The sequence below is a fragment of the Terrapene carolina genome, unplaced genomic scaffold (assembly GCF_002925995.2).
Source record: "Terrapene carolina triunguis isolate 2854851 unplaced genomic scaffold, T_m_triunguis-2.0 Scaffold93, whole genome shotgun sequence".
In the NCBI taxonomy this organism is placed as follows: domain Eukaryota; kingdom Metazoa; phylum Chordata; order Testudines; family Emydidae; genus Terrapene; species Terrapene triunguis.
The window spans coordinates 30,796,975-30,819,088 of record NW_020664444.1 but is presented as its reverse complement, the minus strand read 5'-3'; the positions used below and the strand labels follow the sequence as shown (position 1 = coordinate 30,819,088).

The 22,114-nt window shown below is 45.0% G+C and overlaps 1 protein-coding gene across 1 annotated transcript in view; it reads right to left on the bottom strand.

Annotated features, from left to right (window-relative positions):
• Positions 1 to 13,763, bottom strand: part of GSG1L (GSG1 like) — a 68,683-nt gene extending 54,920 nt beyond the window's left edge. Inside the window, exon 1 of the mRNA XM_026650826.1 lies at positions 13,463 to 13,763. Coding sequence (XP_026506611.1) covers positions 13,463 to 13,763 — 301 coding nt within the window. The remainder of the gene's footprint in view (positions 1 to 13,462) is intronic.
• Between the last annotated feature and the right edge of the window lie 8,351 nt (positions 13,764 to 22,114).

The window sequence follows — 22,114 nt, the reverse complement described above, 5'->3', positions numbered from 1 at the left end:
GAATTCTAAGAGATTAGTGAGACACAACTTTCCTTTGCAGAAACCATGCTGGTTAGACCCTGGTAGACCATGATTTTCCTGGTGTCTTGTTATTCTATTTTTAATTATTGTTTCAACCAATTTACCAGGTAAGGCTGACTGGTCTGTAATTCCCCAGATCTCCTCTACAGCCTTTTTAAAACCTGGGTACAATATTTGCCACCCTCCAGTCCTTTGGAACAGTGGCAGGTTTTTAGTGAGAGGTTTGGAAATTTTTGTTTGCAACTCAGTCACTACCTACTTGAGCTCCTTCAGAATTCTTGGATGCATCACCTGGGTCTGGTGACTTATTGTTTAAATTGCAATAAATCACAATCAGTTTGCTCCAGGACCTTTTTCAGACACCTCCATCTCTGAGAGCACCTCATCTTTACCAGAAAGACCAATCCCAGGTAGGATCTCCCCAACAGTGGGCTGAGGCAAAGAAATCATTTAGTTTCTCACTGTAGTGGGGCAGCTGCCCCACTTCCTGAGAATTTAGGCTGCAGCAGGCCAGTGGGCCTGCGCAGATGGACAGCCAATCAGGGCCAGGCTCAGCCCTATAAAAAGGCTGCTCTGGGAAGGAGCAGTCTGTCTGTCCCAGGCCTTTGGGAGGGGAAGGTCTATCTCCAGAGCTGGGAGACTAGTACCTGGGACAGCGCAGTGCTGGGCAGGCCTGGGGGAGCAGAAGGTAACTCCAGCCTGGTGTCTGCCAGGCTGCAGGTCCTGAGGGGAAGGGCCTAGCCGGTGCGAGGGGCCGAAGGGGAAACGGCCCAGGGACGTGGACAGACAGAGGGAGAGAAGGATGGCTGCCACTAGAGGGTCCCTGGGTTGGGACCCAGAGTAGTGGGTGGGCCTGGGTCCCCCCCCCCTTTCCCCCTGCAGTACACCCAGCCATTGGCCGTAGGGAGTGGCCATCATAGACCCGCCAGATCCCTGACAAGAAAGGATTAGATTTAAAGGCTGTGGTTGGACATGGTGGCTGGATATAGAGACTGCTGATTGACACCCCCCCTGGAAGGGGGTGTGAATGGACTAAGGGGCACTGCCGGAGGGCAGTGGTCCTGAAGAGGACGCCATGAGTTGGTGAGTGATGTGGGCTCAGACGCCAACCGAGGGCAAGACAACAGATGGGACACTACCAGGAGGGGGCGCTCCACTGGACAAAGCTAATTCCCGAGGCAACCAGTAGGAGGCGCCGCAGTGGTGAGTCTCAACTTTGTTACACTCAATGTCCTTATCTTCAATTGCTGTCTTTAATCCTTAATGATTTAGCAAGCCCATCAATTCTTCTGTAGACTTTGATTCTGCTATATTTAAAGAATCCATTGTTATTCCCTTCGCTATTTGTTCTTCAAACTCCATTTTGGCCCTTCTTAATCGCCTTCTTACTTAATGTCTGCTGTAATTTATTATCCTGTTTATTGGCTTCAGAGGCTCAGATTTCAAGGATTTTGGTTTGGCTCAAATAACTTCTTGAACCTATCATGTAGACCAGGGCTTCTCAAAGCCGGTCCGCCGCTTGTTCAGGGAAAGCCCCTGGTGGTCCGGGCCGGTTTGTTTACCTGCTGCGTCTGCAGGTTCGGCCGATTGCGGCTCCCACTGGCCGGGGTTTGCCGCTCCAGGCCAATGGGGGCTGTGGGAAGGGTGGCCAGCACATCCCTCGGCCCGCGCCACTTCCTGCAGCCCCCATTGGCCTGGAGCGGCGAACCGCGGCCAGTGGGAGCCGCAATCGGCCGAACCTGCAGACGCAGCAGGTAAACAAACCGGCCCGGACCACCAGGGGCTTTCCCTGAACAAGCGGCGGACCGGCTTTGAGAAGCACTGATGTAGACAACATGGTTTACTCCTTGCTTTCCTGTGTTGGGGGGTGTCCTTTTTTTTTTTTTTTTTTTTTTTGTGGGTGGGTGGTCTATTATAGGTTTTTCTTAGTAGCAGCCAAGCCGTCTCTAGGGATTTTCTTTCCTTTACTTTTAGCTTTAGGGCCTTAGCATCTAACCTTCTCATTTTATTGAAATCTTTTTCTAAAGAAATCTTTGTCACTTTTTAGCATCCTACCTGCCTTGTGGATGTTTAACCTAATTATATTGTGGTCATTGTTAGGTTTGTCAATTTTAAAATTAGCCTGAAGTAGTAACTACAAATAACCTCTCCTCTTCGTGCTCTAGAGCTAGCTGTTTCAAGAAGCAATTACATGAAGTGTTGTTGGGAAACCTTGTCCTGTTAAGCCATCTGACAAGCGTATGTGTGGGTAGCTACAGTCTCCCATTACTAATATTAGGTTAGATATTGCTGCCTTTTTCATCTCTCTCGACATTGTGTACTTATCCACATACCAAATGCCTTATAAACTGTTGAATCTTGGCCTGTTGAGAAACCTCAGGAGCACTGGAAAGCCTAAAAGAAATGTTAGAGACTCTGAAAAAGGCATAGTAAAGGTTGCCAGATTTCTGGATTCAGGGGATAATGCACACCAGTGTCATAATTACAGTAAATGTCTGAGCCCCTGCATGACCTGGAAAATATTATCAGTTGTAGGTACAGGATTTCATGCAGTTCCTGATTCTCAGCATATAGAGGAAGTCACAATCTTTGTCACTTTATCACAGCATTTAGGCAAAGTTAACAGATATTGTCACAGGCTGATTAAAGAATCATATTCCCAAATAAGTCTCTCCAACCATTCTCTAGAATGTACTATTAATTTGCCCTCTTTTCCTCCCCCCCTCCCTCCCCCCCCACTGGAGAAGCTATGTAATTCAAAGCTGGTTCCTTGACTCGAGGGCTTTAGCACTCCCTTCAATAGTATATGCATGTCATCCCATAAAATATGGGTGGGGTTTGAACAAACACTCAGTATTGGCCTAACTCTGATCCCATTGAAGTCAATGATAAAATTCCCATTAGTTTCAGTGGAAACAGAATTAGACCAACACTGAATGCTTCAGAAAAATCCCACCTTGTACATTTTCCAGTTAAACTGGGCTTTGAGATAGCTCATACAATAACTTGGTGTTGTCTGACATATACAAAACAATTGTTTCTTTCTAGGTAATAGTTAGAGCTGCGTGAATGCAGAATTTCCATCCTGCAGGAAATTCTGACATTGCAGTATTTTGAAGTTTTCTGTAGAATGGAAATTTGATTGGGGAATGCTGAAACGTTTTCCTTTAGATATTTTTGATCCAAACAACAAAACAATTTGACATTCCTGAGAGAAAATGTTTCATTTCAGTTTGTCAGAATAACCCAAAATGCTTCATATGGAGCTATTTCAACATTAAACTGCATTTCCTTATGGGAGAGCCTGATATTACCATTCTGCCCTAAGGGCCAGGCCCCCGGACTGGACTACAGTGCCACAATACACCCAAGCTCATATATAGCCTGTCACAGGGGCCATATAGCCTGTCACAGGGGCCATTCACTGAGTGGCGCCTCCTGCTGGCCATCCTTAGTATTATCAGATGTAGTCCCTCTGGAGCCTAGCCCATAAGAAAGAATGGGGGCTGGAAATACACCACCCATAAATGGGGTGACCAGGTGTCCCGATTTCATAGGGACAGTCCTGATATTCAGGGCTTTTTCTTTAAATAGGCACCTATTACCCCACCCCACCCCCAGTCCCAATTTTTCACACTTACTGTCTGGTCACCTTACCCATGAGACAATACGTCACAGTAGGATAATGAAGTTTAATTTTTTTTTACTGATTCTAGCTGAATCAATCTGGGTCATTTCAAAAACAAACCATTCCAGTTTGGATCAAATTGGCCCAAAACGAAATATTTCATTCTGATTTTTCCCAACAGAAAACTGCCTTTTGCAGAAACTACACTTTTCATTGGAAAAATCATTTTGATGGAATATTCCAAACCAACCCTACTAATAACAGGTGTTTTCTTTCAAAATAGTTTAAGAAAGGTCCAACTAATAAAATTGTTTTCACTCCTGGTATCAGCTGCCACTTTTAGCTTCTGTCCATTAAAAAACAGTTGCAGGCTTTTTTACTTCTGATTTAGTAACACGGTTATTTTATCTTCTGACACAGCTCACACTCTCTATCCCATTGGGGATTGCTTTAACTCAGAATTTCTGTGGCCAATTTTTTTATGATTTGCTTTCTTTCTGCCAACTCTAGCAGCGTCCCACTTCCTTATGGTACAGAGCTTTAGATTTCCTTGACTTATGTTTATTTTGTGAATGTGTGTAGACCGTTCACAACCACAACAGATTTTACAAAGGTAAAATCCATATTTTATGCTTATGCTGAAGCATCGTTTTGGCTGAAATGGTGGGTAGCTGTGCAAGGAGGCTGCACTGTATGTGCTCCTGTCGGCCAGCATAGCAGAGAATGCTAGATTCTGCCGGTGCTGACTCAGATAGTCGTGCCATGGCAACTGCCTTTTCTACAGTGAAACCCTCCTGTTGTAAGCATCTTTCACACAGCATTTTGTTGAGCAAACTCCTCCACAAATTGATCTCAGATCATGACTAATTCAAATATGCCAAAAACTCTCACTTCCTCAGAAGCCCACCTAGTACAGTTCCTAGTTATAGATGTCTAATAGTCATGTAGTGTGGAGTCCCATGCAATATGCCAGCCTCGTATCTTTGCCTATGCCTGGAGCAGGAAGAGGGAAGGTAGACCCAGGGAGCACCTATGCAGAACCAGCACCATGCTTGCCTGACGTATGCGCCCCTCTGAGATGGGGACTAGAACTGTGAGAGTGACTGTGAGAGCACCCATGGCATTCTTATGATGGAGGGATCCCAGCCACTGAATGTAACTGTTACCAGACCCCAGGGCCTGAGCGTGCGCCTCTTACTCTGACTGAGTGAACCTGACCTACTGTCATACTCCTATCCTAGAAGTGCCACAGTGGGATCATGTCCAGGATGGCCTGATCCTGCTAGGACAGTCTAGGTGAGGGTCCCCGGACAGTCGGCTGTTGCCACGGCCCCTCCACATTGCTCTGAGGTCCTATGTCCTGGCCAGCTCTCCAACAGCACTAATTTCACTCCTGACAGTGATTCTGGACGTGGCTCTTCAAGACCTCTCCTTTTAGGGGCAACTGAGGAGCTGGGGCCCACCAGGATGACAGTCAGTTTCTCCATCCATGTAATTTCCCCATTCTCAGATCCACCACCACTGGGTCTATAAAGGGATGGCCTGTTCTGGAGATCTTCCCCTTATCCCAACCCACTCTTGCCCAAGCCCATCTCATTCCCTACTGCACACTGGCCAGAGTTCCCATTGGTGGCAGCCATTCTTCCTGAGATAGCCAGACTGCACTAAGGTAGTATTGCTAACTCAGACCAATGCATTGTAATTTTTGCTCTGTCTGAAGAATGTCTTGTGGTGATGCGAAGAATTGTACTCATCGAGAGAGAGACTTTCTTTTTATGCAGTACCGTGTAGCCGAGGGGAGAGTGCCCTCAACCACAGACCATGAGTTCCAGTCCCAGATCTTCTACTGAAAGTATTTCAGTGGCATTCACAACCCTAAATCTGAACCAAGGTCTCATACCTGGTGCGTGTAGCAGGGTAACTATCATTCACCCATTTCACTGATAACTAAGAGCTTGCACAAGATCATTTCAGGTTGAGCTGACAATAGAACCCAGGGTTCTAATCAACAGAGCTAAAAACATCGCATCCCTTCTGCCACCTAATCTCTAAGGCCTGATCTACACTGGGGGAGCGGGATCGATCCAAGTTAAGCAACTTCAGCTGCGTGAACACTTCAGCTTTGTTCAATCTCTAAGGCTCTTGGTGTGCAAGGAGGCTACCTCCCAGTGGGATTTGTCTGGATGATGACATTCCTTGTTCCTAGATACATGACATGCTGTGGACTGTATTAAACATGCACTGGTCAAGGAAACCCAGGCAAACTAGATCACTCTGTTTAACTGATCTGTCCTCAAAATTCTTTAACACAAAGATTAGTAGAGTGATATCTGCCAACTTTACTGGCACTGATTTTATATTTTCTTCCAGATCATTGATGAAGACCTTGAATACAATTGGGCCAAGAACTGATCGCAGCAGGACCCCCCCTAGAAACACCCCCACTGGCTGATGATTCCCCAGTTACAATTAGTTTTTGAGATCTCTCATTTAGCCAGTTTCTGATCCACTTAGTATGCACCACATTGATTCTTTTAAAGTGCTAGAATACATGTGGTGAGGAGTTAAATGCCTTAGAGAACTCTAAGGAACAGACTTGCAAAGAAACTTAGGTGTGGTGATGCTGAGCATAGAAAAGCACCAGCATTCACAGAGCCCTGCACAATGAATAGAGAGAGAGAGAGCAGCACTTTAGACTGGGATTCACAAAAGCCATCCTGTTAGGCAGCTCCTCACATGGGAGAGCCAATGGGAGACTCCAAGCCACATGGGTTTGCTATCTTGGAGCTAGGTGCCTAAATCCAAGCTGCAATGAGGTACCTGCCTCTGCTTGGTATTCTCGGCTGCAAACCCTCTCCGGGAATTAGGTGCCTACACTTTCTGTGAGGATGAGGAGGCAGCAGCCTTCCCTCCTAACTCTTAGCCCAGCAATTAGGGCCCCTTGGGACCACTATGAAGAAAAGAGAGGTACTTGGAGCTTAGTAAAAAACACCATTGGAAGAAAATCAAACCAGGCAGTTTCACCTTTCCTTTGGATCCCCTTAACGAATAAAGCAGTGAGAGACCAGAAATCAGTGATTGCAATTCTGTGAGATGTGTGTGGTTCATGCTACAGTTCACTAAAAGTTTCAAACTGTTTTGCGCTTTTTTTTAAATCAAAAAAGTTCCTGCACTACACAATGGCAAGAGGTTGCTGTCGCCATCCCATTGCCAGCACTCCACCTAAGATGGCATATGATGACAGGCCAAGGAGTGCAGCTGACACAATGAGAGGGTTTCTCCACAGAAGACAGACTGCTAGTACGACAGAGGATTTCCCGTCATGGAAGAGATTTTTTCCAAGGCCCTGTATCGGATGACAGTGGTAGGGTACAAATTTGGATTTGAACCATGTTATCCAAAATCTCTTCATGTCATCTTATACCAAGATAAAAGAGAGAACTGTCATGCTAATTATGGTGGAGTTATAGCTTTACCAATGTTAAGATTGCACCAGAGGTTTTGTTTAAGGAGGAGTGTTAAACTTTCGTCAAGTGTCTGAATTCTCAAAGTCCAGTTTGAAATTAAGAGCTTAGGCAGTCTCATTGAGAGGAATGGGAAGGTGTGGGGCCCCAGTAAACATGACCCACATCTTCCTATTTCATCCCAGTTACAGATGTTTTAAGGGCTCCCTGAGCTCAGGGCCCTGATACAATTGTCCCCCTTCCCCCTATTTGCCAGCCTTGAGCTTAATTGTTTCCAAAATCACAATAGCATGTGAGCAGGAGCAATGAGGGGGACAGGGATACCCCCCAAACCTAAATAGCTCCCCCCAGAAAGATGTATGATTTCCTGTTGCATCCTGCACCATTGTAAGGTGTATATAGCCATTAACATATACCTTGAAAATACGTTAACAGCTGTAGTTCTCACTCAGCCCATTTAATTATCTGTTAACTAAGATCACCACCAATCACACTTATGCCACTAACCAAATAGTGCAAGTTGAGTACTATTTAGGTTACAGAATGTTTCGCATTTCATACTATTATCTTTCATATAGGGCTGGAGAAACAGTCAGGCCCTTTTTCAAACAATCCAGCATTCCTATATCATGTGTAATAAATTTTTGGAAAACCACTCTGAAAGAAAACTTTAAATATACCAGAGATAGGGCTCAAACAGGACTTGAAGACAAGGGAGTTGGCCTGTTAAAAAGATTCAAGTCGGAAATGAGGAAGCTATTCCTATTCTCACTCTTTATAGCAAAAAACAAAACAAAATAACCATTCTTTAATTTGTGGACCCAGGCATTGATTCCTACTGTAGATTGCTGGGAAAAAAACTATTAACAGAATATTTTATAATGGAAGACAAATTCTGTGAGAACGGGGCCAGACAAATTCACCACAGAAAATTGATAAAGGGAATTGGCATACTTTGCACAAACCTTTATCTTCCTCTTCAAGATAAAGACAATGAAAGTCAATAGGCCTGTCCCAACAGGTGGAACATCTTATCTGGGGAGCATTAATTAAGCTAAAGTAAAATACACAGTTACCAGGAAAGGAAAGCTCCAATGATTAACAGTCTTCAAGTTACTGTTAAAGGGAATCTCCCTTGATTTGCATGAGGACATAATTCCCGTCTTACTGGCTAGCTACAAAGTATTATGAACCAGTGATGAGTGAAGAAACGTACGTTTAAGCCCTCTAGAAATAACTAGTTATGAGACCCAGAAAACTGAAGGTCAACTGGAGCAAACTACCTGTTCCTGCAAGAAACCCAACCCACATTGCCTTCACCTCAAGCTATACATTTGTTTGCCTTATGACTCAGACGCATATCTCTCTGTGACTAATTTGTTTTATCCTGACAGTATAAAGTCTCCAATCCCATGATAAACCCTGGAAGATGTGAAGTGAAAAGGAATGTAAAGATTCTGCCCACTAGGGTTAGAGGAATTATAAAGGATGTTGTTTGTTTTCTTCGTAAACAGTTGCACTCTAGAAGTGACAGGGATTGTATGGCACAAGAAGGGGAAAGGAATGGTCTAAGCACCCACTGAGGTTATAACTGGGGGAATTCCAATTAATAGTCCAGGTTAATATTGAAATACAGTCCTCGAAATGAATCCAATATAAAAATCCTCCAGTAAGAAAAGGACTGAAAGAATGTGTTATATACCGACACCCTCTACTGAATACCGATGGAAGTCACAGAGAAACCAAGAGAGCTGAAATCTGAATACCCAGCTGGCCAGTGTCCAGTACAAAATAAGGGGATTGCCTTCCTCCAGTGGACCCTGAAATAGTATCTCAACTTGGATCAGCTTGTGGGAACCTAGAGCTTGCTGAACCCCTGCAGACAGCCTCTCCTCTAGGCCAGAATCACAGGATGGAGCAGGGGTGACTGAACCCACAAATAAGCTGCAAAATCCAGACAGGAGAATGATGTTTGGATCAGCCATGAGGAAAAGATTCTCCCCTATTTCATGCTTAACCGGGTAAGATGTGGTGAGATTAAATTTCAAAGATTGTATTTCTCCTTCTATTCCGTAATATAAATAACTGAAGGTTAGCTTGTTGAGTCTGCACTCTCTTTAGAGAGATCTCGAGTAACCATATTCTGGATTTTAATTAACTAATGCTATTAGCAAGCTCTACTTTGTATGTCCAGCAAATTGGCCTAAGAGATTCAATACAATAATTATAATCAATTGCTTTTGGTATTTTAAACTTGTCCCTTTTATTCCATACCATTCCAATAGCAGGGGACCATACTCTTAGAAGTGCCTTAAGACATCCGTATACATTGGTGAGGGACCACTAGTGTAAAAAATGTATTAGAAATACTGACAAAGTGATTATTGATCTCGTATGTAATAAGAAATTTTTGTAGTATGCCAAGGAACAAAGCAAAACTGCTGACCCTTGACCCTAGTCTGACAATCACTTCCAAGACTGTATTTTTGTGTTCAGTACAGACCTAGAAAATTGATTGTGTCTACAGCTGATTGAAGAACTGTTTATGGCATATGGATGTGGTTCCGGGTGAATTAATAAACTGTGAATTGGTTAAGAATACCAAGTGTACTGATTTGAGAAACACTGTCTGAGCTAGAAGTAGACCTGAAAAAAACTTCACTTTAGAATTAGTAAGCTAAGGCTTCCTGGACTCAATAAAAAGGGTTCATCCTTAAATTCCATTCCAATATTGGCTACATCACCTATCAGCTTGGCAAATCTGGTTTGTCAGATTTCAGCTTTAAAATCTAACTGGCATCTTTGCAGGTTGACAAAATTAACCCCAATTTACACTGCTACCATCTTGCAGCAATGTGATGCCCTCCCCTGTGGCTCTTTACACCACCACCACAATTGGTTCCCAACCTCAAGGAAGAGATCAAATCTCCAGGGCAAGCCAGGAAAGGAATGTCTTGTGTCCCTGGGGCCATGATGGTATGAGGGTAACATTGGAGCCTCCAACCCAGCCCAGCCTAAACCCACTAAGGGAACCGACCCTGTTTAAACAAAACTAGAAAATTAAACACAACCACAGTTTAATTTGCTGTAGCAGCACAAGTGTCATGGTGATGCTTGTTGGTATGTGTAGGAGATGGAAGGGACAGCCGGTATATTGCCCACACTGTGGCTATATGATCTGTACTATTGAGTGCACCGGGGCTGTAAGGAATATTTAATTAACAGTGCTGTGACTTTACTGAGTGTGCTATTGACTCTATGGTGGCTATATGGAATGTCTTATTGACAGAGATATGGGCTATACAGTGTGTTATTGACTACCCTATGGTAAAAACCGAGTTTGCTATTGACAACCTTGTGGTTGTCAACTATACAGAGTATGTTATTAACAGTGCTACGGTTGTATCGAGTGTGCTATCACCAGGGTTGTGGCTATATGGAGTGTGTGAGTACACCAAAGCATCCTTCCTTACTAGTTCTGGTCCTGTGCTTACAGAGCATTGGACACCTAGCAATTCCCCCCTCTGCAGGGTATGAAGAAGGTGTTTGAACTTGGAGTTCTTAGCCCTTACGTGAGTGCCTTAACCCTGGTCTATAGGACAGTCTGGTGTGGGCATTTGTCCATCTCTCCAGTTGAAGCTGTTCCACTGGGTACGAAATAATTAAATATGCATTGGTTCGGAGAGCGAGGGACTAAGGACGACTCTTTACTTCAAAGGTTCAGGGACTCACTGGAGAGGTGGGAGACCCACGTTCAAACCACTAGGCTAAGTGTTATAAGGGCGACAGCTTTCCCCCACGCTTGTTTTGTGCAGAGTTTGGCATCAACTGCTGCCGTTTTTGCAACAAGTGCCTTAGGCACCTGACTTGAGGGAGGGTTCACGGCTGAGAATCACAAATGAAGAGAAGTGCCAGCCTCCAGCCAGCACTTGTGAGTGGCACAGCTTAGGCCACCTCCTTCTGCTTGGTATCTGCTATTGACTAGCTTACACAGCTCTCTGCTCAGCATTCTGGCTTCTGCGAGTCCCTTTCCTAGGTGCCTAGCTCTCCCTATGCATTGTGTAGGAAGTCTGGGCCCCTAAAAGTAAGGTGCTGCAATGCACCACCTAAGTCATTCTGCGTAGTTAGTTAGCCCTGTGGCTATGTGAAGTGTGTTATAGACCATGCTCTGGTTATTTGGAGCATGGGAAGGTGGCAAGGAATGCTGGGGGTGTGGTGGGGAGCCAGGGGCTGTGCTCTGGGTAATGCACTCGGAGGCAGACGGCCTGTGATTGCCCTGCACGGTGCTTCTCACACCTGCAGCACAAAGTAACTATGTGTGCGCCCCCCGTAGATGCTGCCAATTACAATCAGGTGTGTACATGGCCCTGACCACAATGAGCCTGCCTTACGGTCGAGCACTTTCAAGTCAGTCAGGCCAGTCTAGTGCCCAAGGCTGCGCTAGGCCTGTCCTGTGCCTGACTGCTGTAGAAGCAGCCTTAGCTCTAAATGTTATCTACTCCAGCATGGCTCTGTCTCCTGAGCACAGCTCATAATGAAGGGCATATACAGGCTTTCCTTCTACTGCTGACTTACCTCCATGTATGAACTGGACTGAATTCACATGGTGAAGAGGTACCCAAGCAATCTGGGGTATAATCAGTAATGGTCGGAGCCTGGCTAGGAAAACTGGAATAGCCTGTAACAAACTCAGAGGCACTTGGTTGGCCCTGGTTCTGGTCTGAGTGCCACCCAGCTCTGGCTAGGTCCTGCTCTCCTTTCAAAAATCAGTGAGAAAAATGCCCTTTTTTCTGTAACATTTTATTTTTCAATAAATTTTTATGGTCCAGCATTTGCCTTCATTCCACCCCAAGCAGGTCTGAGAGGATGATCCCAAATCAGGAGTTCCATGCACATTCCTTCCCTCACCTGAGCAAGATGGCCCAAGTTTACCCTTCTGTTGAATGAGCTTTAGTGGTTGACTAATTCTTAAAGTGCCACCTCAGAAAGCAACACTTCCTGTCCTGGCCATCCAGTAAGCAAGCAACCCAGTGCTTTGGGATAGTGCAGACTTCGTGACGTAATCATGCTCCCAGCCAAGACAGCTCCAATTTATAGACTATTTAGCCTGTTTTACTACATCCTTACTAATCCTTGCTTTAGCTCTGTATGGAATTCCACCCTTTCAGGTCTGGCAAATCCTTTTCCATTTTGCTTTGAGTCATCATTTTGCACTCTGGGCTAGATTAAGGAGATCTGGGTTAGGCACACTCCCACATGCAGCTCCCTGGGACACCACCCCAGAGGATGCTGAATCAGTAGCAGCGGGCCTCTCCATCTCTCCCAGAAGTGATGGGAGCAACACACCTGCTTTCATTGAGGGTGTGGGGCCAAGCAGCTTCCTCCCTAGCAGCGGTGGCTGCTGCTTCTGCCTCTGCTGGAGGCTCACTGCAGCCGTCACTGCCTCGGGGACACTTGGGTCACATTTTCATGCTTTGTTTTGCAACCACATGGACTAGAAAACAATTTTTCAAAATTAAAGCTTAGATTCTGGCATCACTGCACAGCTTGGGGAGCAAGGGCCAGAGGCGTGGGCCTATAGTGCCTTCATCCAGCCCTGTTTGCTTGTCTATAACACCTTCCATCCAGGAGCGTTTTACTGGTGAGGTTGGAAAATATCATTATTCCCATTTTACAGTAAGAGAAACTGAAGCACAAACTGGTGAAGTGATTTGCCTAAGGCGGCACAAGGAGTCAGTGACCAAGCTGGGAATGGAAACAATCTCCTGTCACTCAATCCTGTGCTTTCACCAGCATTTCCTCTGCTGGGCTTTGGTTAGCTTGTGACGTAGCCTGGGGGTCGTGTCACAATAAGTGTTACTAGAAACAGATGATTGGGGCTATTGGCTGAGTGGAACCATGAGCTTCACCCGCCCCCTGAAATCCAGGACCGTGTTTTCAGGATATTTAAGGGGATGATTGGGTAACTGAACCCCAGAATCTCTGCAGCTACTAACAGGACCTTATCTTTTGTATGATATGGCGAGTGACTCATGAAAGGAAAGCACTGACTGGCCTCTGGAAGCAAGCAAGCAGCAGGGCCAGGGCTTGCTAGCACATATTTGTCTGAGGTTCAGCTGATTTCTCAGCACACACTCACTGCCTGATTAGCAGACAAACAAGCAAATTCTCCTCCTTGCTATGAACAGGTTGTTTCCCCTCTGTCCTGTTTGCAACAATGAATTGCTAAATTCTCAGGCTTTCATCTGCAGAGAGTTTACAGTTGCAAATAGCTCCTCCAATTATTTGTTAAGCTGCTGAATCAAATATAAAGCAATGCAAGCTGAAAGGAATTAGTATTGCCACTTACCAGCAGCATTGATATTTTCCTCACAGGAGTACCAGATCCCAGTGTGGAAATACCGGAAGAGAAAGCGGTCATCCCCCGTCTCCCAGCTATAGTGCACCACGTTCTGGTTTGTCTCATTGGCCGTCTCATTCCCACTGTAGTTGAGGCAATTTGTCTTCTTGTCTTTCCCACAGTTTGGCTTGGGGACCCTCTGAGTCCCTTCACACCAGTGGGTTGTGATAAAGGCTGTGGTGGAGAAGAGGAGAGCCATCAGGTTCAGACTCACTGCTAGGAGGGCTCTGCATCTTCGGTTTGTCTTCATGGTAACCCGCCCCCTCCTGCGGAGAAAAGAAATCAAATGTGGGTTTTTTGGGGCTGGGAAGTTCAAAGCCCGTCACAATTCAGAATGTGGTTTTCCAGTCACAGAAACTCTCAGCTTCTTCCAATCTGTTGCTGAAACAGTGAAGGAAATGCTGCAGCCATCCTCCCATTTTCCTCTTTATTTGAAATCCCGTCTTGGTGTGTTACAAGAGCGGCTGCAGCCAGCAGAAATGTAGCTGTATTGTTGTGTGTGTCGTGGCTAAGAGTGCTGAAAGAATCAGAGAAGGTCTGTCTCAGAGGCAGCATGAAGAGCAAGTGAACATCTGCTAGCGTAACACACATGATGCCGAGGGGCAATGCAGCCTTCTCCAGGGAGAGACACCTGCAGGCTGTGGGACTACATTGTACTTGACTCCAAAATCAAGCAGGAGCTGTTTCTGCATGCCATCAAAGTCATTTGTGAATCTCGGCTGTTACTGCATCATGCTGACAGCTGAATGTTATCGGGGGGGAGGGGGGAGAAAGGGAAGGAAGCCTCATTTTATATTCAAATTAATAGGCTGAGGAGCCCATTTTTGGAAGCTGTACGTGAATATTTACCCAGAGGAAGGGGGAATTCAGAATGATTACAGACTTTTTATTGTGTCTTGAGTAAGGAACAAGTCAGGGGGCTGTTATGTTACGTGGTATAATTCCTCTGACTTCAGCCAAGCTACTTTTGATTTACACCTATATGAAAGGAAAATTAGGCCCAAAGGTGATTTAATTACTAAAATGCCATAATTAGTAGAAAAAAAAATAATCCCACAATAGCAAATGGAGGCCACTGTTACAGACTTATTTCCAGATATAGCACATACAGGCATATCATATGAAATAAATCTGTAGGATAAATCCACTTTCTATGGATGGAGAGAATTAACTTAGAACAAACTGTGATCTTTGCACCTTTGTGTCTGCTTCTTGCCTGCCAGCTGATAAGAGGAACTCCTTAAAAAAATCACATTCACAAGGAATGATGTATTGTCCATCATTGTCCACCTGTTTACTACATCTCTGATCAGCGTACAATCTTTTATTCAGAATTATTCAGTGAATGCTCAGCCTGCTTGTAAACTGTCTCAATGAGCACTGTTGTGAGAATTTGATATACAGAATTCCAAATCCAGCTGTGTGGTTGGTCACCTTAGTCACATAGTATTGTTTTTGTGCCCTTATCAGATAAGCATAACTTTTTGAACAGCAGAAGTTGCACAAACCTCTGGGGCTCTGATCTTTTTAGGGAGCCTCTGGGAGCACGTTAGGGACATACTGCTAAGTGTTATGCAACTTGTATGACATCACAAATTTGACAAAACTCTTGTTTAGAAAAGTTTTGACCGACTCTATCCATTTCACTACTGTGCCTTATGTTCCATAGAGAAATGTGGGGACCATACCAAAATAATGCCTGAACGTAAGCAGCTGTAGCATGCTGGGGGCGGAACAAAGCTGTTCCGGGCTCCCTGTGACCATTCCAATAGACTCAGCACATGGTTCCTATGGCCCCTGCCCCCATGGACACCAACTAGGACAGGAGTTTCCCCAACTTATGGAGGGAAAGGAGAGAAAGCCAGGCTAGGCTCCCCTCAACCACCTCCCAGATCTCGCACCTAACTCTAGTGCCCCTTTCCCTGCACTCCTAGGATAAGAGCCTTCTCCTGCTGGCAGTTAATGAAATTAGTACTGTAGCTCACTAACAGGTTGTCTGTCCTGGAGGTTCAAACACTACTGATGTTGCACAATGGGGCTGTTAGCCACTTCATGTGTGTTAGGTATACTATACATCACCTTAATAGGTATTATGCTCATGGTATTAATGATATACATCATATATGTTGTGCTAGGAAGTTATGTTAACTGAATGTATTATGCTTTTTCCACAATTCTGTTCACCTATGTCAGTATCTCACAACACTTTGGCTTTGCAAAGTCAGCTTTGGCATTAGAAAATAGGAAACCTGTCAAAAACAAGATACATGAATAGTGTGTATGTCCTAGCACATGCTGGGATGTCCCTCTTCACCGAACTGGTTTAGAATGTAGTAAACAAGAGATAAGGAAAAGTACAGAACAACAAGTTAAGGAACTTGTATGAACTGATGGGTTGGATCTTAGGTGATGTATAAAGTGCTTTTAGTTTGTAAACAACCCTACTATAAATAGAGGTAATTTTGAGGGTGTATCTTTGAAGTTCACCTATCGTGTAAGATGAACATGATGTGAGAAGCAGCTTCCCAGAGGGAATTGCATATAAACCTCTGTGACAATGTGTAGGGTGTGAATACAGGGATACACTCTTGTAATAATCTTTGTACAAAGTTTACTTTATATGGTATCATCGGAAAACTCATAATTTGCTGATCAGTATCATCCTGATAAAATATGTGTGTGCGGCAGGATGGACTAGGTCCGGAGGCCCCCTGCTGGAGGCCTCTTGGCCCTGCATCACCCTGTCCCAGAATAGATCAGCAAGAAGTCCTCCAGGCAGCCAAGAGTGGCTGCAGAAGAGCGGCCAATCAGAGGGGCTGCTGGAGTGACCAATAAGGGGCCAGAAGGGCCAGATAAAAGGCAAGCAGCAGCGTAGCGCCTTCAGTTGGTGTGTAGAGCTTGATGAGGGAGGACCAGATGTCTGGCTGGCTAGGTGAACAGCAGTACTGTGAATTGGTCACTGCAGAGAGCTCACCAGGCAGAACTGAGCCCAGTGGAGGCTGTCAAAGACTGGGGGCCTGGCTGGCTGGATAGAATAGCTGCAGAGCTGTTGGAAGGTCAGTGTGGGCAGGCTGAACCAGGGGGACTGAGCATAAAACCTGGCCAGACCAGATGAGGGTACTGAGATGGGCCCTGCTGGTCTGGTAGCAGACTGAACCCAGGGAGGGATGCTGAAAAGGACACCAATTGAGGATATCAAGATGGGCCCCAGTTGAGTGGTTGAAGAATGTGGTGCCTTTGGGAGAAGCCTTAGAGCTATGGCCCCATACCAGAGCCATGATAAGAAGAGGGGGACAGCGTATGTGGCTTAGCTGGAGGGCTGAGCTGCCGAAGACCAGCCGAAAGAACCACCAGCCGTGGGGAGGGGGTGCTTGCAAGAGGTGGGTACCACCCTGTTGAAAGAACAAAAAACCAAAAACAGGCTCACACCTAACCAAGAGAAAGGGGGCCATCCACTAGAGATGGGTGCACCCCCTCCCCCCCCCCCATGAAAAGAACTGTTTGCAGGTCCTATCGGCCAGAGAAAGGGGGGGCATGCACAAGAGGTGGGTGCTGATGCCATTACAGTATGGCAACATTTAAATGAAGTCATAAGATTCCTATGTATGGTGTTTATACATGTTCCAAATGGAGGCTGGCAAACAGGTCTGTCCTAAGCAAAGGAATGTGTGCTTTCCTTAATTTGCATTTAAGCAGTAAACAGAATCATCAATCAGGAAGAGAAACAAGGGACACTCAAACAGGTGGCGGGGGGGGGAAGCAGCAGGGAACATCTTTCCCCATAGTCTCTGGGTACTTAGCTGAAAATATTTTTCAAGAGGGGGGACTGACGCTATAACAAGGAGGGACAAACACCCGAAGGGTTCCGCTTCCTCTCTCCTAGCCCATTGCATTCACGGCACCTGAAGCAACAAGACAAAGGAAGCATTTTTTGGAGAAGGGGTCCTGATCTAAGAAGTTGGGTCAGTAAGACTGCTGAAAGCATGTGCTGAGAGAACTTTGTTTTGAATGTATAATAGTGTGTTAATTTAGGCATCAGTTGCATTTTATCTTTATTTTTCTTGTAACCATTTCTGACTTTTGTATCTCATTCTTGTATTCACTTAATCTTTGTGGATAATACACTTGTTTTATCTAATCCAGTGTGTTTAAATTGAAGTGTCTGGGAAGCTCCATTGGGGGTGGCAATTTGTATGCATATTATTTCTAATAAAGAAATAAACGTTATGTAACTTGTATTGTCTGGGACAAGGCTGGGCACTGCAGTACATACATTTTTGGGGGGAAATCTAAGACTGTAGGTGTGTTGTGGTCACGCTGCAGTATAACCAAGGCTGGTGAGAGCCAGACTGCAATCCACTTGTGGCTGGAAGGCTGCAGTTACACACACACACACACACACACTCACACTCAGGGTGTGGTTTGCATGCTGGAAGGCTGTTGTGAGTGGCCAAAGTGGGAACTCTTTCAGCAAGGCATCGTAAGGCACTCAAGGTTACAGGGTGTGGTCACACTGCTGCTCACTAGTCTAGATTGTACTCTGAGATTTGGGCGGCATATAGCCTCATTCTAAGCATCCAGGATCCTGAGTGCAGATGCCCAGAGGCAGAACCTTAGGAGCATCTGGAACTTTTACTGCAAAAACTTAGGTGCTGAGCATGCTTAGGATTAAGCAGCAGCCATGCATGGATCACAGTGAAGCCTAAAACTGGTGCTTAGGCACCTAACTCCCTTTATGGATCTGGACTAAGGTACCTAATTCCCCTGGTAGATGCCTAGACACTTTGGAAAATCCCACTAGACATCTTAATACTTCTAAATATCTAGCCATTAGGTACCTTTGAAAATTTTACCCAGGATCTATTTTCAAATCTGTTCATAAAACATTGATTCATATTAATTATGCTACTATTCTCTAATTCAGTGGTTCCCAAACTTGTTCCACCGCTTGTGCAGGGAAAATCCCTGGTGGGCCGGACCGGTTTGTTTACCTGCCGCATCCCCACAGGTTCGGCCGATCGTGGCTCCCAGTGGCCGCGGTTCGCTGCTCCAGGCCAATGGGAGCTGCTGGAAGCGGCGACCAGTATGTCCCTCGGCCCGCGCCACTTCCAGCAGCTCCCGTTGGCCTGGAGCAGCGAACCGCAGCCACTGGGAGCCATGATCGGCCGAACTTTTGGACGCGGCAGGTAAACAAACCGGCCCGGCCCACCAGGGGCTTTCCTTGCACAAGTGGCGGAACAAGTTTGGGAACCACTGCTCTAATTCTTTACTGATTGCATCCCCTATGAGCCATTTCATGATTTCATAGAATATCAGGATTGGAAGGGACCTCAGGAGGTCATCTAGTCCAACCCACTGCTCAAAGCAGGACCAATCCCCAACTAAATCATTCCAGCCAGGGCTTTGTCAAGCCTGACCTTAAAAACCTCTAAGGAAGGAGATTCCACCACCTCCCTAGATAACCCATTCCAGTGCTTCACCACCCTCCTAGTGAAAAAAGGTTTTCCTAATATCCAACCTAAACCTCCCCTACTGCAACTTGAGACCATTACTCCTTGTTCTGTCATCTGGTACCACTGAGAACAGTCTAGATCCATCCTCTTTGGAACCCCCTTTCAGGTAGTTGAAAGCAGCTATCAAATCCTTTCCCACCCATTCTTCTCTTCTGCAGACTAAACAATCCCAGTTCCCTCAGCCTCTCCTCATAAGTCATGTGCTCCAGCCCCCTAATCATTTTTGTTGCCCTCCGCTGGACTCTTTCCAATTTTTCCACATCTTTCTTATAGTGTGGGGCCCACAACTGGACCCAATACTCCAGATGAGGCCTCACCAATGCCGAATAGAGGGGAATGATCACGTCCCTTGATCTGCTGGCAATGCCCCTACTTATACAGCCCAAAATGCCATTAGCCTTCTTGGCAACAAGGCCACTCTGACTAATATCCAGTTTCTTGTCCACTGTAACCCCTAGGTCCTTTTCTGCAGAACTGCTTCCTAGCCATTCAGTCCCTAGTCTGTAGCAGTGCATGGGATTCTTCCGTCCTAAGTACAGGACTCTGCAATTGTCCTCGTTGAACCTCATCAGATTTCTTTTGGCCCAATCCTCTAATTTGTCTAGGTCCCTCTGTATCCTATCCCTACCCTCCGCATATCTACCATTCCTCCCAGTTTAGTGTCATCTGCAAACTTGCTGAGGGTGCAGTCCATGCCATCCTCCAGATCATTAATGAAGATATTGAACAAAACCGGCCCCAGGACCGACCCTTGGGGCACTCCGCTTGATACCAGCTGCCAACTAGACATGGAGTCATTGATCACTACCCGTCGAGCCTGACTTGGCCCAGGATTGATGGTAACCTCACTGGCCTATAATTATCCAGGTCATCCTGTTTATGCTTTTTAAAATCTTGGCCCAAGATTAGTTTTTTTTCAGTACTCGTACTTCTCCAATATTTCAAAATCTATTAAATATCAACATCAGTGGTTCAGAGAGCTCCTTGGTCAACTCCTTTTAAAATTTGTGAATGCCAATTATCCAGTCCTGCAGATTTAAAAATGTTTAGTGGTAGCAGTTTCTATTTAACATCCTCCTTAATTACTGTTGAAATAGTAATTATACTGCAAGATATGAATACACCATCAGACTTTTCAAATACAGAACTGAAATATTTATTTAACTCTGGTTTTTCTGCATCATTGACAATTTTACCATCCCTATCTTGTAAGGAATTGACACTATTACTGGGATTTGATTTGTTCCTAATATATTTAAAAATTCTTTTGTTGTCCTAACCCTACTGTTTATAGATATGTCCAATACCTTTTGCTTCTCTTTAGTCTCCTTTCTGTTTTCACTTCCCTTCTTAACCAATACAGTTTTAAAGTAACAATCTTCTTTCATCATTGGACAATTGGGTGTTTTGTATCTATTAAAGTTTTCTTAAATGACTTCAAATGATCTTTCCCAATGTTTTGTTTACATTTTTCCTCCCAGTCAATTTTGCTCATAACTCTTTTCAGCTTAGGGAAAATGGAATTTGCGTGTGTGTGTGTGTGTGTCAGTCACCATCAGGAGAGAGGTGGAGGGATTTAAAAAAATTAGGGAGGTTTTTAAATTTTTTTTTCAAAATATAGTAAAACCTCACATTTCTCAGGAGTTGTGGGTTTTTTTAAGAATCCTATTACATGGGGGGAATAAAAATCCCCTTATGTCAGGGAAGGAGCAAAAAACCCTATTTTGGGAAATTGAATGAAAAATACCCTATATCAGGGAGGAGTACAAAAAACCCTTATGGGGAGGAGGAGTAAGACTTTTCTGTGGGGGGATTTAAAAGGTCCCTCCACCTCACCCACATGTGTAAACCTGTCTATCGTAATGGAGATACATAGGCAGATAAAACTTAAAGGTGAAATAATTGTCATATCATCTGTGAGAAATTTAATGAGACTGAAACCCATACCTGGTCAACCAAAGTACAGACCAAACCACCACTCCCCATCAAGCCACTGCCCATGCAACTGCTGTTGCCATTTGTCTCCGTAATCCTGGGGATGGATTGATCAAATTCAAAGCTGGGAGAATTCTCACATTGCCTCACACCTTTAAATTTTGTCTACTTCCCCATGATGATTCGCAAAGGTCTTTGCACATACCAATGACTGTGCAGCTGTGCTGTGGTTCTTTTTTGTGAGAGACATCCAGGTTACAGATCCATGGATTTTAGAAATGTTGTGGGAAGAGGTTGCAAGATTTTAGTACTGTCTGGATATGTGGCTCTAGAGAGAGGGGAGAGTCAAAGATAGTGTCCAATTACAAGCCTATGTAAGCTGGGGTAGGTTCCATTGTCATAAAGGGGAAAGAGAGAAGGCTTATGGGAAAAGAGCAAGAGCTCAGTTTTGCAAATGCTGTGCTTAAGGGGCTGGCTGGACATACACAAGGAGGTGTCAGATGCAGGTTTGGTTGGAGGGAGCCATGTCCCAAGTACAGAGATATAATTTTACATTGACTCAAAAAAAAAATCTAGTTGAGGTTGCAAGCAAATAAGATTGCCTAGCGATGAGGGGCAGACAGAGGAAAAGGGGGGCCAATGATGTGCATTCTCTGGGGCCCCAGGGAAAGTTGGATGGAGAATGACCCATCTAATGAAACACTAAGACCAACTAGAGAGAGAGAAGGAGACCCAGGTGAGGGTGGAGCCACAAAACCTGAGAGAGGAAAAATGTTAAAGTATTGTAAGCATCCAATGATCCATATTAGTCCGCCCTCAACACCCATCCCCAGGTACCCAACATAAGAACTTTCCCCTTGTCTTGGCTGAGGGTGCTGCCATTTCACACTAGCGAAAATGTGTCCCCATGTATCGTGCAACAATATTTTAAATACTCTGGGCCAAATTCTGCTCTCCTTTATACTACAGCAAATCGGAAGTACACCAATTTACACAGGTGTAACGACGAGCAGAAATGGCTTACTGCATTTCTATATGTAGACCCAAAAAAGTCCATTCGTTTCTCAGAGACAGTGTTTGTATTAATATCCACGTCTAATGTCATTGGACTACCAGTCTAGAGAGACGCTATTGCTGCCAAGGAGCTATTTAA